Below are 18,978 nucleotides of genomic sequence, written 5' to 3'. Positions count from 1 at the left end.
GACGCTGCGTCGCGCTCGGCCCACTTCCGGTCGGTGACGCAGTTCCGCTTTGCTGGGCGCGCGCTGGATTGTCTGAACCGCAGAGCTCGCATTTCGCCGGGGCTGTCGCGGTCCCCGAGCCCAGCATGGCTTCCTCGCGAGCTTCCTCCACGGTACTTATCTCAACTCACCCTGGCAGGGAGTGCGGAGGGCTGTGGGGTCCCTGCGGAATGGGGCCGTTAGGGGACGGGCTGAGGAGGGAGGCTGCGAGACTCGGTCTGGTCTTGGCGGAGGTTCGTTTTCCTGATTCCTAGGCGCTTTCATGTGCTTGAGCCCCTCTGCACCTCTTGTACAGCCGCGAGCGGTAAATAAGCCTTGGACGGGTCCAGAAGCGGAGCTCCGTAAGGGAATGGTATTCTGGCCAAGATTTATGTCTGTGCCAGACGTCTTCATTGTAATGAGGCCTCCTAACTTCATAGGCACTGCCTCTCGTCTGAAAACGTTTGAAATGTATAAACCAGTACCTTTGTAACTTGTTCCCCTTCCCTCGTAACATCCAGTTGGTTATTTCCGTTATCCTTTCTATTTCCCGTGATGAGCAGTAATCTGGAGCTGTCAGTAAAAGCCAAGAAGAGATTGCACTCCAGCCGGATAAATTAAACATGTTCCAAAGCAATCCTTTGATAGAGAAGTCACCTGGAGAAATTAAGTAGTTTTAACAACCTCCTCCAGCGTGAGATACTGAGCACCCCATCAGTGAAGACACATCTTAACTGGTGCCCTCCTTGTTCTTCCCTTTGGGGAGGAAATACAATTGAAGCTCAAGATGAGCTTTATCCTTTGAGGAAGCCCAGTAAATTGCTAAGATTAAGCCTTAGGTTAATCCAGGTCTTTAATTTAGCAGGCAACCAAAACTAAGGCACCTGATGACTTAGTCGCTCCTGTTGTGAAGAAACCACACATCTATTACGGAAGTTTGGAAGAGAAGGAGAGGGAGCGTCTGGCCAAAGGAGAGTCGGGGATTTTGGGAAAAGAAGGACTTAAAGCAGGAATTGAAGCAGGAAATATTAACATAACCTCTGGTAAGATGCAAATTATGAGTTCATCTTTATCTTTGGTGCTCAAATTTTCTTCAGTGAATTCTTTTCTAAACTTAGATATCACTGGTTATAGTGTCAAAAATGTTCTCGTTTTAAACATATCTGTATATGGTCATAATTTGCCTACCCTGCTTAGCATCATCCAGAGAGCCTTTTGCTAAAACCCATTAAACAGTTTTCCTTCCATGAGTTGTTAGTAATTTTACCAGGAATTATTCAGTGTGTACAGCTGACCCATAAACAACATGGGTTTTAACTGTGTGGGGCCACTTACATGCAGATTTTTCCAATAAATACTGTAAATGTATTTTCCTTATGATTTTCTTAACATTTTTCTTATTTGGCCTTCTTTATTGTAAAAATACAGTATATAATGCATATAACATACAAAGTATGTGTTAATCAACCATTTATGTTATGGGTAAGGTTTCCAATCAATTGTAAGCTATTGGCAGTTAAGTTTTGGGAGTTGAAAGTTTCAAGTGGATTTTCCACTGCACAGGAGGTTGGCACACACCCCTTCAAGGGTCAACTGTATTTAGATTCAGACCGATTCCATTTGTCTTCTGGAGATTGAGCACAGTTCTGGCCTTGGTTTGGAACTACTGTGGTTCATAATAATCTGTTTCTAGTTTCCGGTTATTCTCCCAAAATGCAATTTTTTCCCTTAAATCCTCACCTGAGGATATTTTTCCATTTATTTTCAGACAGAGTCAGAGTGGGGGGGGGGGGGAGAAATATCAATGTGAGAAAGACATCGATTGGTTGCCTCCTGCACAACCCCAACCAGGGCTGAGAATTGAACCCTCAACTCTTTGGTCTGAGGGCCGACACTCTAACTGCTGAACCAAATTGACCAGAGCCCAGAATGCAATTTTAAAGAATATGTTTTTATTGATTTTGGGGGGAGGGAGTAGGAGAGAATCATCAGTGAGCTGCCTCCCACACGAACCCTGATTAGGAATCAAACTTCCTTAGTGGCTCAGTTGGTTGAACTTCATCCCATACACCAGAAGGTTTCGGGTTCTACCTCCAGTAGGGTTGTATACAAGAGGCAACCGAAATTGATATTTCTCTCTCCCATCAATGTTTCTCTCCCTCTCTCAAATCAATAAAAAAGCAAATCCTTGGGTGAGGGTTAAAAAATCAGCGTAGCCCGGCTGGTGTGACTCAGTAGTTGAGCATCGACCCATAAACGAACAGGTGGCTGGTTCAATTCCCAGTCAGGGCACATGCCCAGGTTGTGGGTCCAATCCCCAATGGGGGGGCATGCAGGAGGCAATGTTCTCTCATCAATGTTTTTATCTATCTCTCCCCCTCTCTCTAAAATCAATAAAGAAAAATTATTTTAAAAAAAACACAATGTAGAAATATGTGAAGTAAAAAAACCTTTAATCTGCCCTGGCCCCCGTTTGGCTCAGCAGTTAGAACGTCAACCCGTGGACCCAAGTGCCTTGGGTTCAGTTCCAGTCAAGGGCACGTAGCTCAGTTGTGGTTCATCCCCAGCCCTGGTTGGGTCATGCAGGAGGCAACCGGTTGATCTGGCTCTATCACATCAGTGTTTCTCTCTGTCTCTCTCTCTCTCTCCCTCCTTCCCACTCTATCTGATTATAAATGGAAAAAAATCCTCAAGTGAGGAATAAAAAAATGAAAAATTCAAACAGTATGGAAGGGTATAAAATGGAAAGACTTCTCTGCAGAAAGGACTTCTGTCAAGTTTCTCATTGATTCTCCCATGCTTTTTTTCTATACACATCCACTTTAGTGACTTTTTTAACCTTTTGTGCTGATTTAAACATAACTATCACCACTATACTTACCTTTTTTTTTTTTTTTATCCTCACCCGAGGACATTTTTCCATTTTTTGGTCAGGTAGAGTGGGAGGGAGAGAGAGGAACAGATAGAGAGAGAGAAACATCGATGTGAAAGGAACACACCGAGTGGCTGCCACCCGCACAACCTACCAGGGCCGGGGACAAACTGCAACCGAGGTATGTGCCCTTAGCAGGAACCGAACCCGGGTCTCAGGACCGCAGGCCGACGCTCTAACTGCTGAGCCAAACCGGCCAGGGCTATACTTACCATTTTTTATCCAAATGCTTGTGTTTCGTGTGGGTTTTTAAAGTAGCTGTTAGTTTATTCAAAAAGCCTTATTGTTAAAGAATATCATTTTCAAGGTAATTATTTCCAATTTACTAGTTTCACTTGTAAGTGTCCCCATACTGGGACTGTTTTAGAGAATAGCTTTGGCAATTGTTAAAATAACGTTTCTATTTTATCTTCTGGATAGTAGTCCTAGTTAATTCATTTGTTAAAGATGCTCCATATTCTTTACTTTCTTATCTAAGCTATGTGTTTACATAGGTGTTAGGTTGCCAAATAAAATGAGGTGGATTGAACTATTTTGCTGCCTTTTAAAACTGTGTCATTTCTGTGTTTGTCATAAGTTAATAAACTGAGAAACAGTAAATTGTATAAAGTGTGTGATAGACAGTTAACTGTCATTCAGAGCATACACAGACTCCATTTATAAGCAACTATTTCTTTTTTCCTATTTGAAGAAGATCTGATGATTATGCTGATGTTGCCTGTTCTTTTTATAGGGGAAGTGTTCGAAATTGAAGAGCATATCAGTGAGCGACAGGCCGAAGTGTTAGCCGAGTTTGAGAGAAGGAAGCGAGCCCGGCAAATCAATGTTTCCACAGACGACTCAGAGGTCAAGGCTTGCCTTAGAGCCTTGGGGGAGCCCATCACGCTCTTTGGAGAGGGTCCTGCTGAAAGAAGAGAAAGGTGCCTTTATACTCTTTTTTTTTTCCTAATCCTCACCTGAGAATATTTTTCCATGGGTTTTTTTAGAGAGAGTGGAAGGGGTAGGGCGGAGGGGAGAGAAACATTGATGTACGAGAGACACATTAATTGGTTGTCTCCTGCTTGCATCCCAGCCAGGGCTGGGGATCGAACCTGCAACCCAGGTACATGCCCTTGACTGGGAATTGAACCTGCAACCTTTTGGTCCACAGGCCAGTGCTCTAACTGTGACCCATACCATCCAGGGCCTCTTTTCTCTTTTAATCACAGAGTTCTAGTTTCAAATTCCAGTTGGTATTTACAGCAAAAACTAATAGAATGTCTCAGGTATTGTTAACAGAGTATCTTAAATTGTGTTTATATAGTTTAACCCATAATCTGGATCTAAGGCCAATTTTCCTCCAGTACTAATTTTTCTTTATAAATTGTGAAGAGGGTATAAACATGCTCTCTCTTTTCCTTCTCTTCCCTCCCCAATGTGGAATTTTGAGTTGGGTAAACATTTGTAGTTGAACTTTGAAAATTTAGACAACAAATGCATTTTTGTTGATGATATAAAACAGCAATTTTCAACCTTTTTCATCTCATGGCACACATAAACTAATTACGAAAATTCTGCGGCACACCAAAAATACATTTTTTTTGCCAATCTGACAAAAAAAATGGATATAATGTTTATTCACACTGGATGGTTATTGTTGTGTTGGCTGTTGTCATTTTTTTAATTTGACAATATAAGGAAAAGGGGTCAGTGCCCCCCCCCTTACATAGTCAGGTATTGCATGTTTTAAAAATTCTAGTGGGCCCTGGCCGGTTTGGCTCAGCGGTTAGAGCGTCAGCCTGCGGTCCTGAGAGACCCGGGTTCGGTTCCCGCTAAGGGCGCGTACCTCGGTTACAGTTTGTCCCCGGCCCTGGTCAGTTGTGCGGGTGGCAGCCACTCAATGTGTTCCTTTCACGTCGATGTTTCTCTCTCTCTCTCTGTTCCTCTCTCTCCCTCCCACTCTACCTGAACAAAAAATGGAAAAATGTCCTCGGGTGAGGATAAAAAAAAAAAAAAATTCTAGTGGTACACTGGTTAAAAATCACCGACATAAAACATAATAATAAATGTTTTGGGGATATTAAACAGGAGCACTGTCCTTAGATAATGCTTCTCTTGTGATTTTAAAGTTGCAAAGTCTCTTGGTGACAGGCTAGTTGTATGCAGTTAAGAGATCCTCCTCTTGTCTTTCTATTCACTGTTCTATCTTTCCCTATCTTTTTTTTTTTTTAATCCTCACTTGAGGACATTTTTCCATTTTTTTGTTCAGATAGAGTGGGAGGGAGAGAGAGAGAGAGAAAATCGACGTGAAAGGGACACATCGAGTGGCTGACACCCACACAACCAACCAGGGCCAAGGACAAACTGCAACCGAGTTACATGCCCTTGGCGGGAACTGAACCCAGGTCTCTCTGGACCGCAGGCTGATGCTCTAACCGCTGAGCCAAACTGGCCGGGGCCCCTATCATTTTTTTTTTCTTGGTTTGCATAGTTTGTGTGTTTAGTCACTTTAAACCCTTTAACTTTATCTTGTATTCATTAAATATAACCAGCAATGCTATACCTATTTGAATTACAAGAGAAGAAAACCACTCTTCTTGTATTTCATGATCTAGCCATACTGAACTGTTTGTGATTCCAAGCTCAACATGCTTTTCTTTCTTCCAGACCTTTACATTTGTTGAACCCTCTGCCTCAATAACCCTCTCCCATTCTTGACCTATTGACCTGACTAAATAAGGGCTCATGTTAGGTAACACCTCCTCTGTGAAACCTTCCCTGATGCTCCCTCCAAGCCTTGGTTAGGTACTCCTTTTTTTTTTAATCTTCACCCAAGGACATTTTTTCCCCGATATTTTGTTCAGATAGAGGGGGAGGGGGAGAGAGAGAGAGAGAAACATCGACATGAAAGGGACACATCAAGTGGCTGCCACCCACACGACCCAACCAGGGCTGGGGACAAACTGCAACCGAGGTATGTGCCCTTAGCAGGAACTGAACCCAGGTCTCTGAACCTCAGGCCAACCCTCTAACCACTGAGCCGGCCAGGGCTAACCACCGGCCAGGGCTAAGGACTCCTTTTATGTTCCCCCTTAGCATTCTATACTAATCACTGTGTTAATACTTAATATAATGTACTATAGTCCTTGTTACTTTCTGTCCCCCTCCCCATCCCACCCCAGGACTTGAAATCAGAAACAATTTCTTAGTCATTGTTATATACTTAGCACTGGAGTCAGTATTTAGCACATGTGGCATTGAGTGATAGTTGCTCTTTTCACAGACCAAGTGGCAGCAGTGTTGAGCTAGTTAATTCCAAACTGAATAGGGTGATTACTTATGGTTCAGCTTAGGTACCTTGAAGATTGAGTGAACGAAATCACAGTGGAAGTTTAGGCATGACATTTTGACTCTCAGAGGTTACTTGGAGGCCCCCTTTCTTAGATCTACTTTTTAAAATTTCATCTCAACTCTGTTCAAATTTCAATCTTTTTTGTTACAGGTTAAGAAACATCCTCTCAGTGGTTGGTACTGATGCCTTAAAAAAGACCAAAAAAGATGATGAGAAATCTAAGAAGTCCAAAGAAGAGGTAAAATATATCTTTACCTTCATAATGTAAACATTGAAGGAGATGAGGGAATAGTTTTCTCATTTTATGCTTTCAGTGGTTTGCTATGCTGGGATTGGGAGTGGGGAGGTTGAAGACTCTACTGTTCAGGAATAGTTGTTGGCAATAGTTTGTGGTTCTTGTGTAGGTATAAATGGAGATTAGTGAGTTTCTCGTTCATGAAAGAATGGTAGCATTCCTGGTGTAACTTTTAACAGGGAGCCAGAGCCATCTAATAAGACCTCATAGGAAAAAATACAGTGGAAAGCACATATGCCTGATTCATCCAATTATGGAACTAATTCACCTTTTTTCTGGGCAGTTAAAATAGGGAATTGGCAGCTACGAGTGGGGGCCAGGAATGCTCAGACTTAATATTTCTGCTCTTAATTAAACTTTCAGTATCAGCAAACCTGGTACCATGAAGGACCAAACAGCCTGAAGGTTGCTAGACTATGGATTGCTAATTACTCACTGCCCAGGTAAGGAGAACCTCTAGAAGGAGAAAGAAGCATATTTTTTCTTGTTTCCTCTCAGGAACTGAAGATCTGCTTTATAATGATTGGTTTTTTTAAATGAAATTGAGTGGTAAGGTACTTGTGTCAACCCCTTGTCTAAAACCCATTTGCTTATGATGGCAGTGTTGTTTGTGTGTCATAGGGCAATGAAACGCTTGGAAGAGGCCCGTCTCCATAAAGAGATTCCTGAGACAACCAGGACCTCCCAGATGCAAGAGCTGCACAAATCTCTCCGGGTAATGTGCTCTCAGCAATTGTCCAGTGTCGTAAAGTTCTTAGAAATTTATTTGATTTTTTTCTTTTGGCCCACCTCTAGGAGGTTAAAGGCAGCTATAAGTCCTCCCTGCTTACACTGTTGCCATTTGGGAGGAGCCTTCAGTTTAGGTGGCGGGACCCTGCTGTACTTTGTACTCAGCAGAGGCCAGTGGTTCTGCTCTTTAATTCTTCCTTTTAGTATGTCAGTGCTGTACTGTAGATCTCTCCACAGTTGTCTTTATATTTAGCTGATGCAGAAGCTAGTGATAATGCACCAAAAGGTCACCAGTTCAATTCCTGGTCAGGGCAAATGCCCAGGTTGTGGGCCCTATCCACAGTTGAGGAGCATGCAGGAGGCGGCCAATCGATGTTTCTATCTCTCTCTCTAAAATCAATAAAGAAAAAATTAAAAAATAAAATAAAACTGAGAAGTTGCTTTTTTTTATAATGTAAAATCCAACTCTTGGATTAACCTATTAATAATCATTGTTTTGATTTTTTTTTTTAAGTCTTTGAATAATTTCTGCAGTCAGATTGGGGATGATCGGCCTATCTCCTACTGTCACTTTAGTCCCAATTCCAAAATGCTGGCCACAGCTTGTTGGTAAGTTATATTTTGACATTTTTTTCTAAATAGGGAACAGGTTCAGGAAAAAAAATGGGCATGTTTTAGATATCTATCTTTATATTGTCCTCTTCCTCTGCTTCTTATGATCACACCAAACTAGAGATGCTACTGCTATACCATTTATTATACAGTAAAGGCAAGTGTGAGCCCCAGAGATCATGACGTGTAGCACTCTGTCATGTTCTCGACACTAGTATTTTGGAGCATGTTCTAGAGTAAGCCTAGAAGCTAACTAGTATCCACAGCCCATTATTGCTTTTCTTTTTCAGTTGTGTGACCTAGGCACAATAATTAATCTCTGTAAGCTTTGTTGTTGTTTTGTGTTGTTTTATCTGTATAGTAGGGTGAGATGATGATTGTAAAACATCTTGTCTCACTGGTGCCTGGTATGTGCTAGGGACACAGTAAACATGAGTCATTTTTATCTTTATTTTATTTTCTACTTACTGCCATATTTGCCGAAAACTTAGAGTGTGATACCGTTGTTTTGTTTTACTTATTTTTGTGGGACATGGCCCACTAGATAGTAAGAGGGGAAACTTCCTTACATTGTATACACAGGAACTACTTGACTAGGCAGAAGTTGAGACCATGGTTCAGGAGAAAGCCAAAGACCTACACAGATACCTCCACCTGTCCAAGCCTGTTACCTTCATTATAAAGCAGAAGTTACCATTCCTATTTTACATACCTCACAGGTCTGTTAATAAGGATCATTTGAGATGATAGATATAAAAGTAATTGGTTGGAAATTTTTGAAGTAAAAAGTCTTCAAAAAATTTAAAATAAAGAAGTCTAAAGAAATGTGAAGTACTTTGTAAGCAGCAAAATGTTATTCATATATAAGGATTAATGTTGTTGTTATTGGATAGTGTAATTTATCCTGCCTTCCCTCACAAATTAATCCAGAAGTTAAGGAGGATAGCAACTTGTGTGTATTAATTATAGTCCAGATGAGTGAGACCTGGATGTAACTTTCTTCTATAACACTTCGAGTGATAAGCCTTTTATTTTTATTTTTCTCTCTGCCACTGTAAAGTTTATTGGGGGTGAGAATAGATTGTCCTTTAGTAATGTTACCAAGGTACCTTTTCCTTCCCAGACCAACCCTGGCTGAGATGCTTTCCTTTGTATTTGATAGGAGTGGGCTTTGCAAGCTCTGGTCTGTTCCTGATTGCAACCTACTTCACACTCTTCGAGGTGAGTTAGAATCTTGTTTAAATCTGTGTGTTTCATACTGTGAATCCTATCAGGCAGTAAAACTCTAAAACTTTGCCTGACACTCAGACCTAGTACATACAAGATTAATTCTGGATTTGTTTTGACTGGGTTCGGTTTCTCTGCAAGGTTGGAAGATAATAACTTCATATACACACCACTTTGCTCTCATGTCCAGCCCAGTCTGGCATTTTACAGCCTTTATCAGTGGTTCTCAACCTTCCTCATGCCGCGACCCTTTAATACAGTTCCTCATGTTGTGGTGACCCCCAACCATAAAATTATTTTTATTGCTACTTCATAACTATAATTTTGCTACTGTTGTTTTAGGCGACCCCTGTGAAAAGGTTGTTCGACCCCCAAAGGGGTCGCAACTCACAGGTTAAGAACCACTGCTTTAAATGAAAAAACAAAGTTTTTTGCTTTTATTAGTGTGACTTAAATATAGTTTAAGTTAAAATAGTTTCTTTTATTTTTTATTTTTTTATTGGTTTTAGAAAGAGGGAGAGAGAGATAGAAACATCAATGAGAGATAACATCGATTGGCCACCTCCTGCACGCCCCCGACTGGGGATTTGGCCCACAACCTGGGAATGTGCCCTGACTGGGAACCAAATCAGCTACCTCTTGGTATATGGGTCGATGCTCAAACCACTGAGCAACACTGGGTGGGCAAAATAGTTTATTTTTAAAACAACTGATTGGTTACTTTAATATTCAGTATGTATTGTGTTCCCTAATATATATCTATATTATTCATCATAGTCTGTATTTACACATAAGTTATAAGAGGGCAGCAACCCTTCAACTTTCATTTCTGACACTTCTTCAGGCCATAACACTAACGTAGGAGCAATTGTATTCCATCCAAAATCCACTGTCTCCTTGGACCAAAAAGATGTCAATTTGGCCTCTTGTGCTGCTGATGGTTCTGTGAAACTTTGGAGCCTTGACAGGTAAATATCACTCTTCTCTCCATACTGCAGTCACTAAATAGTTGATTGGTTGGCTCTTGGGACCTGAAAATCTGGCATTTAACACCAGAGATACTCCCTCTAGGAGTCAAGGAAACTTGTTATGAAAACAGAATAGAGGATTTTTTTCTACACCTTTTCTCATCAGAGGAGTTGTGTCAGGTTTTTTTCTTACTGTTAACTTTAGACCTTGATTTTTGCCTCTAACTTAGTGGCCCCTTTTTCCTGGCTCCAGTTATTCTGGAAAGATCCATTTTTCCTCCTATGCAGTAGATTGACATTGGAGAAATGCAGTATTTGGTATACTAACTAAAGATAATATTCTGGCAGCGTGTTGGTTCTTAGCAAACAGCCACAGGGGGAGGAATGGGAGGTTGTCTGGCAGTATTGCCAAGGAAGTGGTGTCTCCTCCCAGTAGCATCACCCTTTACCTAGACCATATTTTCCAATTAAACTTTTTTTAATGTGTTTATGAATATTGTTTTTCAAGAAAATTTGGAAGCATATTGTTGGCTAAATGACATCTGAATTGCTTGGTTTTCTTTCTTTGGGAAAGCATGTAAGGCTTTTATTCCAGGCTTTTGTAAAGAACTAATTAGTGTCTCTACTTTTTACCGGGCAATGTCTTACCTATGAGCACAACAAGTTTTAATTGGCTTTGGTAATACTTAGCAATATTTGTTCCCGTGGGGCTTTGATTAGTTCTGTGTCTGCACATTGACAAAGTTTCCTTTTTAATTGCCCTCTTTAGGGTTCTTGTTTATTTTCTTTTACTGCAGTTTCAGATCTTCTCTCTGTGGTTACTGGGTAGTAGAATTTAATGGTCATCAAAAGGAAACTAAGCCTCCATATAGGAGTTCCTTTTTCCATGTGGATCCTTGAACAAGCTAAAGTTTTAAGATTTATCTGTGATTCATTTGCACCAAAACTGCTTGATTTTTGTAGCTTCACATCTCTATCAAAGTTTGTTTGCTTTCTGAAATCTCAGAACTACTTTGGTGCAGAGACTTTTTTTTCTTTATTGATTTTAGAGAGAGAGGAAGGGAGAGGGTGAGATAGAAACATCTATGAGAGAAAACATCGATCGGCTGCCTCCTGCATGCCCCCCACTAGGGATTGGACCCACAACCTGGGCATGTCCCCTGACTGGGAATCGAACCTTCGACCTCTTGATGCATGGGTCAATGCTCAACCATTGAGCCACACTGGCCAGGCCAGAGAGACTATTTTACTTATCTTTTTATAGCTTTAAGAGTTTATTAACATAGTGAATTGAGGTAGAAAGAGTGTTTCTTGAAGTGCCGTGGGCAGTTTTGCCCTGTGGGTACATGAAGTCCCAAATCTTTTAAAACCTTGAGAAATGACTTAAATTGTTGTTAGACCTAAAGTTTTAACAAATTACAAGTTTATTTACAATTTAGTTTCTCAAATTATACAAAGTTGGTGTGTCTTTCTACAACAGTTCATAAATTCAGTGAATAGTTATTTATGTGAGTATAAAACAGTTTACTCATGTGTATTTGATTTCTTTTCAGTGATGAACCAGTGGCAGATATTGAAGGCCATACAGTGCGTGTGGCCCGCGTAATGTGGCATCCCTCAGGACGTTTCTTGGGTACCACTTGGTAAGCCTTCCTCTTGTTCTGTTTGTATGTGTTTACATCATGTGTTAACTCTTTATGGTTAACTGCCAAGTAAATTTTTAGAACAGAGATCTTCAAGGATTTTCTTGGACGGCAGTGGATCAAAATAGAGTATATTATGTGGTTAGAGGTAAGTGTATTTGCTCTTAAATTGCATACTGCTGCTTGTTGCTAGGAAGTAAATTTTAAAGTTACTAGTTGTCAAAAAAACTAGAATTTTTACTCTTTGTTGATCAATACTAGAGGTGTGTATGTTTTATTTCCTTTTTGTTTGTTGTTTTGGGATTTTGGTTGTTTTTTTCTTAATGAGATTTTTCTTTCCTTTTTTTTTTTTCTTTATTGAAATTTTTAAAGAGGGAGGAAGGAAGGGGGAGGGAGAGAGAGAAACATCAATGAGAGAGAACATCGATCAGCCACCTCCTGCATCCCTCCCCCCGCCCTCACTGGGGATCAGGCCCCCAACCTGGGCATGTGCCCTGACCGAAAATTGATGCAGCAACCTCATGGTGCATGGATTGATGCTCAAGCACTGAGCCACACTGGCCGGGCTAGGGTTTTTGTTTTTTGGCTACACATTTTATTATAATGTCTCTGCTTATAAATTGCTCTCCCTTTCTGGTTCTATAAGTTTCGTGAGGCCAGAATCCATTAAAGAACTTTTAAAGCCAGGTGTCATTGACATGTGGTAGAATGGACTTATTTTAAATACACAGTTTAATCAGTCCTGACAAATGCATATGCTCATGGGATCCACATCCCTGTCAGAGGGTACATTTCCATTATGCCACAGAGTTCCCTCATGCCCCTTCCCAGGCAACTCCCCCTTCCAAAGCAATCACTAATAGGATTTCTATCACCATAAATTGTTTCTACTGTATGAACTTACTGGTGTCTGGCTTCCTTCAGCAGACATTTTGAAGATTCATTCATGTTGTTTGCATGCATCAGCAGTTTTTTGTTTTTTGTTTTTTTTTATTGCTGAGGAGTAAGTAATCAGTTGTATTACCATGCCACAGTTTATTTATCTGTTCTCCTGTGGATGGACAGTTGGGCTGTTTCCAGGTTTGGGCTGGTCAGAATAAAGCTGCCATAAATATTCTTGGACAAGACTTTTTGTGGACATGTTTTTCTTTCCTTTCTCTTCAATAAATACCTAGGAATGCAAATGCTAGGTCATAGGGTAGATGTATGTTTAACTTTTGAAAAACTTCCAAGCGGCCCTGTTCAGTTTGGCTCAGCGGTTAGAGCGTCGGCCCGCGGACCAGAGAGTCCCAGGTTTGGTTCCCACTAAGGGCACATACCTCAGTTGCAGTTTGTCCCCAGCCCCAGTTGGGGTCGTGTGGGAGGCAGCTAATCGATGTCTCTCTCTTCCCCCCTCTCTCCTTCCTGCTCTATCTGAAGATAAATGCAAAAATGTCCTCGGGTGAGGATAAAAAAAAAACTTCCAAGCAGTTTTCCAAAGTGGTTGTACCATTTTACATCTACAGAATTCTTATTGCTTCATCTACTCGCCAACATTTGGTTTTGTCAGTCCTATCATTCTGCCCAGTCTAGCAAATATGTAGTAAAACCTCATGGTTTTTTTATTTTTATTTTTTAATATGTTTTCATTGACATTTTAGAGAGGAAGAGAAAAAGAAATAGAAATATGTATGTGAGAAACATCCATCTGCTGCCTCCTGCACGCCACCTACTGGAGATCGAGCCCACAACTAATGCACATGCCCTGACTGGGAATTGAACCAGGACTTCTCAGTCCATGGGACAACGCTCAGTCCGCTGAGCCGCACCAGACAGGCATGGTTTTCACTTATGATACCTTAATGACTGTTAGTGTTGAGTACTTTGTCACATGCTTATTGACTATTTGTATATTCTCCTTTGAGTGGTTTCCAGGTGCTTTACTCATTTTTTTTTTTTTTTAATCCTCACCCGAGGACATTTTTCCATCTTTTGTACAGATAGAGTGGGAGGGAGAGAGAGGAAGAGAGAGAGAGAGAGAGAGAGAGAGAGAGAGAGAGAGAGAGAAACATCGACGTGAAAGGGACACATTGAGTGGCTGCCACCCGCACAACCAACCAGGGCCGGGGACGAACTGCAACCAAAGTACGTGCCCTTAGCGGTAACCGAACCCAGGTCTCTCTGGACCGCAGGCCGACGCTCTAACCGCTGAGCCAAACTGGCCAGGGCTTATCTTTTTTTTTTTTTTTTTTTTTTTATCCTCACCTGAGGACATTTTTCCATTTTTTGTTCAGGTAGAGTGGTAGGGGGAGAGAGGAAGAGAGAGAGAGAGAAACATCGATGTGAAAGGGATACATCGAGTGCCTGCCACCCGCACGACCAACCAGGGCTGGGGACAAACTGCAGCCGAGGTACGTGCCCTTAGCGGGACCGCAGGCCGACGCTCTAACCGCTGAGCCAAACCGGCCAGGGCAAATATTTTCTTTTTTTTTATCCTCACCCGAGGATATTTTTCCTTTTTTTTTTTTTTTTGGTACAGATAGAGTGGGAGGGAGAGAGAGGAAAGGGGAGAGAGAGAGAGAAACATCGACATGAAGGGACACATCGAGTGGCTGCCACCCGCACAACCAACCAGGGCCGGGGACAAACTGCAACCGAAGTACGTGCCCTTAGCGGGAACCGAACCCAGGTCTCTCCGGACCGCAGGCCGACGCTCTAACCGCTGAGCCAAACTGGCCAGGGCACTTTACTCATTTTTTTAAATGTTTTTTTTTTTTCCTCCTGTCTTTATTTTCATGTACACCACTATTTATTGGAGAGACTTTTTTTTTTTAATCCTCACTCAAGGATATTTTTCCATTGATTTTTCAGATAGAACAGGAGGGAAGGGGGCAGAGAGACAGAGAGAAACGTTGATGTGAGAGGGACACATTAATTGGTTACCTCTTGAACGGCCCCAGGTGGGGCCAGGGATCAAACCTGCAACCAAGGTACATGCTCTTGACTGGACCCTTGACTTTTAATCCTCACCCGAGGATATATTTTTATTTTTGTATTTTCAGATAGAGTGGGAGGGGGAGAGAGAGAGACACATCAATCGGTTGCCTCCTGCACAACCCCGAGCAGGGCTGGGGAACAAACTGCCACCGAGGTACGTGCCCTTGACCAGACTAGAACCTGCGACTCTTCAGTCCGTGGGCCAACACTCTAACCACTGAGCCAGACCAGCCAGGGCCGGGCCCTTGGTTAGGGCAAGAGAGACTTTCCTTTCCCTGTTAAAATTGCTTAATACCCTCATTGAAAATCATTTGACCATATATATATGTGTTGATCTATTTCCGTTCTCTCTATCCTATTTCTTTGATTTGTCTGTGATTGATTTTTTATTTTTGTTTTTCCAACATTCAGTTTGGGGCCCAGTAAATATATCAATGCTCAGTTAATGGAACAACATAACAGTGGAATTGGGGAAGAAAAAAGACAACAGAATTTTTGCTGGGCCATTCTCTGGGGATTCTGTGCTTAAAAAAGCCACTGAGCCTTGGCCGGTTTGGCTCAGTGGTTGGAGTGTTGGCCTGCAGTCTGGAGAGACCCAGGTTCTGTTTTCACTAAGGGCACGTACCTCAGTTGCAGTTTGTCCTCAGCCCCGGTTGGGGTTGTGTGGGTGGCAACCAAGATGTGTCTCTCTCACATCGATGTTTCTCTCTCTCTCTCTCTCTCTCTCTCTCTCTCTCTCTCTCTCCCTCCCTCTCTCTCCCTCCCACTCTGTCTGAACAAAAAATGGAAAAATGTCCTTGGGTGAGAATAAAAAAATGAAAACAAAATAGCCACTGAAGTAGGTTTATAGAAAGTCATGATTTCCTAGTTAGCACCCAAGACAGATGTGCTTAGCTATTGAGACATTGCTTATGCCAGAAAATAATTTCTTGTTAATGTTATTTTATGAATAGTTTCAGAAGCATAACTGAAGCTACAACTAATAATACCTTGTACTTTGTAGAAACTGAATAAATATCTGCTTTCTAATTCCTTTTTTTAAAGCTATGACCGCTCATGGCGCTTATGGGATTTGGAAGCTCAAGAGGAGATCCTGCACCAGGAAGGCCACAGCATGGGCGTGTATGACATTGCCTTCCATCAAGATGGCTCTTTGGCTGGCACTGGGTAAGGCCTTTTCCACATAGCCAGGGGCAGCTCAGTAGTCTCACCTCTTATGTATGCCTGCTTCCACAGAGAACTGGATTCAAAGTGTTCACTTTAAATTATCTTATCAGGGGACTGGATGCGTTTGGTCGAGTTTGGGACCTGCGTACAGGACGTTGTATCATGTTCCTAGAAGGGCATCTGAAGGAAATCTATGGAATAAATTTCTCTCCCAACGGGTAAAATAAGCTCATTGAATGATAGGGTGGAAAGACTTCTTGGTCAGGAAGTACTCTTTGTTTCTAACTTAGATACTACCTCTGATCCACAGCTACCACATTGCAACTGGCAGTGGTGACAACACCTGCAAAGTGTGGGACCTTCGACAGCGGCGCTGCATCTATACCATCCCTGCCCATCAGAACTTAGTGACTGGTGTCAAGTTTGAGCGTAAGCTTTCCCCCCGTTTTAGAATCATGAGAAAGACAGATTGCACTTTCGTGGAATGCAGGCCAGGCTTTAGTTTAACTTGGATGTGGAACAGGAGAGAATTTGGACTCTTGTTGAAGAAGCAAAATATCATTTTCTTCCCTCTACCCTACTTTCAGACAGAACTATGGCAGAGCATGCTTCTTCTTGCTGGGAAGTAAGAAAGATTTCATAAATTCTTTGCTATATTTTTTCTCCATGGAAATCCTAAGCACTGAATTCTTAATAATATTCTGAACAGGTTGTCAAAGAGCCAAAAAACTTTCATCATGTTGTTCGTTTCCGTCAGTCTCCCTGTAGTTACCCCTTTTTCCTGGAGGCCTAGTAGGAGTATAGATCAGAGTGTTGGGTTTTTCTGAATGTAGAAATACTTTCTTTTTTGAAATAAGTTCTTGAAGATTTTTGTGCTTTTATTTTCTTAAGCTTTTTGAATATTTAAATTCCATAAGCAAGCAACTCCTCTTTTTCTTCTCTTGTAGCTATCCATGGGAATTTCTTGCTCACTGGTGCCTATGACAACACAGCCAAGATCTGGACCCACCCAGGCTGGTCCCCACTGAAGACTTTGGCTGGCCATGAAGGCAAAGTGATGGGTCTAGACATTTCTTCTGATGGGCAGCTTATAGCCACTTGCTCATATGACAGGACCTTCAAGCTATGGATGGCTGAATAGGCACAAGCATAGGAAAAGGACTCAAACCTCAAGCTCTCGCTTCAGAGCCAGTTTCAAAAGAAAGGAATTGTGTGTTTTGTTCTATCATGTTTGTTGCCAATTACCATGTATAGATCCTCAGTAGATCAGATTTCCATATCAGCCCCCACTCCAAGCAGGCAGCCCATTTCCTGGGTGTTGGTGAACCCTTTTCATGCTTGAATTTTAATTTCATCCTCAAGCCCTGCCAGTAACTGTGTATACAGTTGTTTTTATTAATCTTTTGACTACCCTGTTGCCTTCCTCACAGCACTCAGGATTGTGACTGGCTCCATTTTTAATTCTTGAAACTTGGCTTTCCATTACATGGTACATGCTTCAGGACTGCACGTGACCAGAGAGCACGGTGGCTGGGCTGCAGTCTGGGAGCCCTCAAGCAAAGAGCACATCTCACCATGCATTGGTTCAGTACTGCCCGACAAAGCAGGAACCTTTCCTCTGCCTTGAGAAGGGGAGCTGAAGAGGTAAACCCACAGCTCTGCTCAGGGTTAAGCAGTAAAGAAGATTTTACCTCTTCCTGTTGGCTTCACTGGAATGCTACCTGTATCAGGGAGCATCAGGAAGCTCAGAACTGAACATTTGCCTTGTTGGAAAATGTCTTTGATTTTTCTTTGAAGTTTGGTATTTTTCATGTTATCCCAAAACTAGGCTATTGTGTCAAGACTCAATGAAATTTTTAGAAAGCTAACATGATGTCTCTGTTGTGCAACCTCCTTTCTGTTGGTTATGTTAAGGATATACCCTTCATGTCAAGGTAACTCTGGAAAAAATCCCTAATGGGTATTCCTAAATATAAACTTTTCCCTTTTATTTTCTTTGTTACATACTTGCTACAGAGTAAAATCCTATTGTAATAACTGTTCTTTGAATAGTTATTTTTGCATAGTTAAGTCTTTTCTGAATCCAGCCTTTGGTCCATCGAGGTCCTTGTTTTTGGTTTGCGATATAGCACATGATCTCAAATATGATTACTCCGGTTTCTTGTCTCCTTAATGAGCACTCTGTTCATTTTTTTTTTTTTTTAATAGAGGGCTCTTGCATTATGGGCCAGACTACCAGTGAACTATGTCTGGACCCTAATCCTTACTCATTGGCTATCCAGCAGTTACCATCACCTTTTTCTACCCCAAATATACAATCACTGAACTCTGGAAGCACACAGTAAATTCATACAAAAATATAGAAATTTGGGAGAAGAAAGGATTGTACATAGAGAATTCAAAGAGGGCTTATATGATGGCTACTCCTTGAAGTGTTAAACACTTTCTACTTGCTACTCTAAAGGGGCTGAGAGCGACTTGTCTAGCTCTATTCTTCAAGCTGTTATTGTGTGATACATAAATAATTTGTTTAATCTGATTTCATTTATAACCAAGTTGTTTCATATCCTGTGTACTTGTTAAGCATCTAAATTCCCAGCTCTGCTCTCAATTGGGTACTTCACTGTTGTTTAAGTATTAATGGATGCTATTTCCTCCATAGTTGGCCATGAAAAGAAATTATTTTCATTGCTACCTTTGTAGTATGTGTAAACTAATAATCAACATTAGTGTATTGGCATGCAGTTTGGATATAGAGCATATAATGTATTAAGGTTTTGAGTTTTTCAATTTTACATTTTACTATCCTGTTAACCTTGTCTTGGGGGTGGGGTGTGGTTCAAGAGATTTAGAGGCAGCAACTGGGTGAAAGCATTTTATCGAAGTCTTTGGCAAAACAAGTGTCTTGTGGAATATACATTTCTTCACTGGAAATACACTAAGGAAGTGGTTTGCTGAGGAGCATAAACTAAGTGTGGCATTTGATGATAATGATGAGATAAATATAGCTACCACTTAACAGGACACTTAACTCTGGCTAGACATTGTGCCAGGCACATTCAGATGTCTCATGTAACCCT

General features: G+C 41.4%; 1 protein-coding gene across 5 annotated transcripts; it reads left to right on the top strand.

Annotated features, from left to right (window-relative positions):
- The first annotated feature begins 38 nt into the window (after nucleotides 1-38).
- Nucleotides 39-18,509, top strand: PRPF4 (pre-mRNA processing factor 4). 5 transcript variants are annotated; one of them, XM_036261576.1, is made up of 14 exons: nucleotides 39-152; nucleotides 884-1,061; nucleotides 3,684-3,870; nucleotides 6,432-6,519; nucleotides 6,940-7,019; nucleotides 7,198-7,291; nucleotides 7,820-7,914; nucleotides 9,041-9,138; nucleotides 9,989-10,112; nucleotides 11,666-11,755; nucleotides 15,776-15,898; nucleotides 16,009-16,116; nucleotides 16,209-16,327; nucleotides 16,846-18,509. In XM_036261576.1, exons 8-14 carry the CDS (start codon nucleotides 9,057-9,059, stop codon nucleotides 17,037-17,039), a joined length of 840 nt encoding a protein of 279 aa, XP_036117469.1. In that variant the 5' UTR covers nucleotides 39-152; nucleotides 884-1,061; nucleotides 3,684-3,870; nucleotides 6,432-6,519; nucleotides 6,940-7,019; nucleotides 7,198-7,291; nucleotides 7,820-7,914; nucleotides 9,041-9,056; the 3' UTR covers nucleotides 17,040-18,509. The 5 variants fall into 5 exon arrangements, with proteins under 5 accessions (XP_036117469.1, XP_036117470.1, XP_036117467.1 ...); XM_036261577.1 differs by having other exon boundaries at nucleotides 881-1,061; XM_036261574.1 differs by having other exon boundaries at nucleotides 45-152; nucleotides 9,080-9,138.
- Nucleotides 18,510-18,978: the final 469 nt, after the last annotated feature.

The sequence above is a fragment of the Molossus molossus genome, unplaced genomic scaffold (genome assembly GCF_014108415.1).
Source record: "Molossus molossus isolate mMolMol1 unplaced genomic scaffold, mMolMol1.p scaffold_m16_p_14, whole genome shotgun sequence".
Taxonomy (NCBI): domain Eukaryota; kingdom Metazoa; phylum Chordata; class Mammalia; order Chiroptera; family Molossidae; genus Molossus; species Molossus molossus.
The sequence above is the reverse complement of the archived record's forward strand: the minus strand, read 5'-3'. Positions and strand labels throughout refer to the sequence as shown.

Excerpts from the sequence above, each read along its gene's own strand:
- PRPF4 (XM_036261573.1), top strand. The coding sequence starts at position 126 with ATGGCTTCCTCGCGAGCTTCCTCCACG. Across the intron at positions 3,871-6,431 it reads CCTGCTGAAAGAAGAGAAAG|GTTAAGAAACATCCTCTCAG; the intron begins GTGCCTTTATAC and ends TTTTTGTTACAG. Across the intron at positions 15,899-16,008 it reads GGCTCTTTGGCTGGCACTGG|GGGACTGGATGCGTTTGGTC; the intron begins GTAAGGCCTTTT and ends TTATCTTATCAG.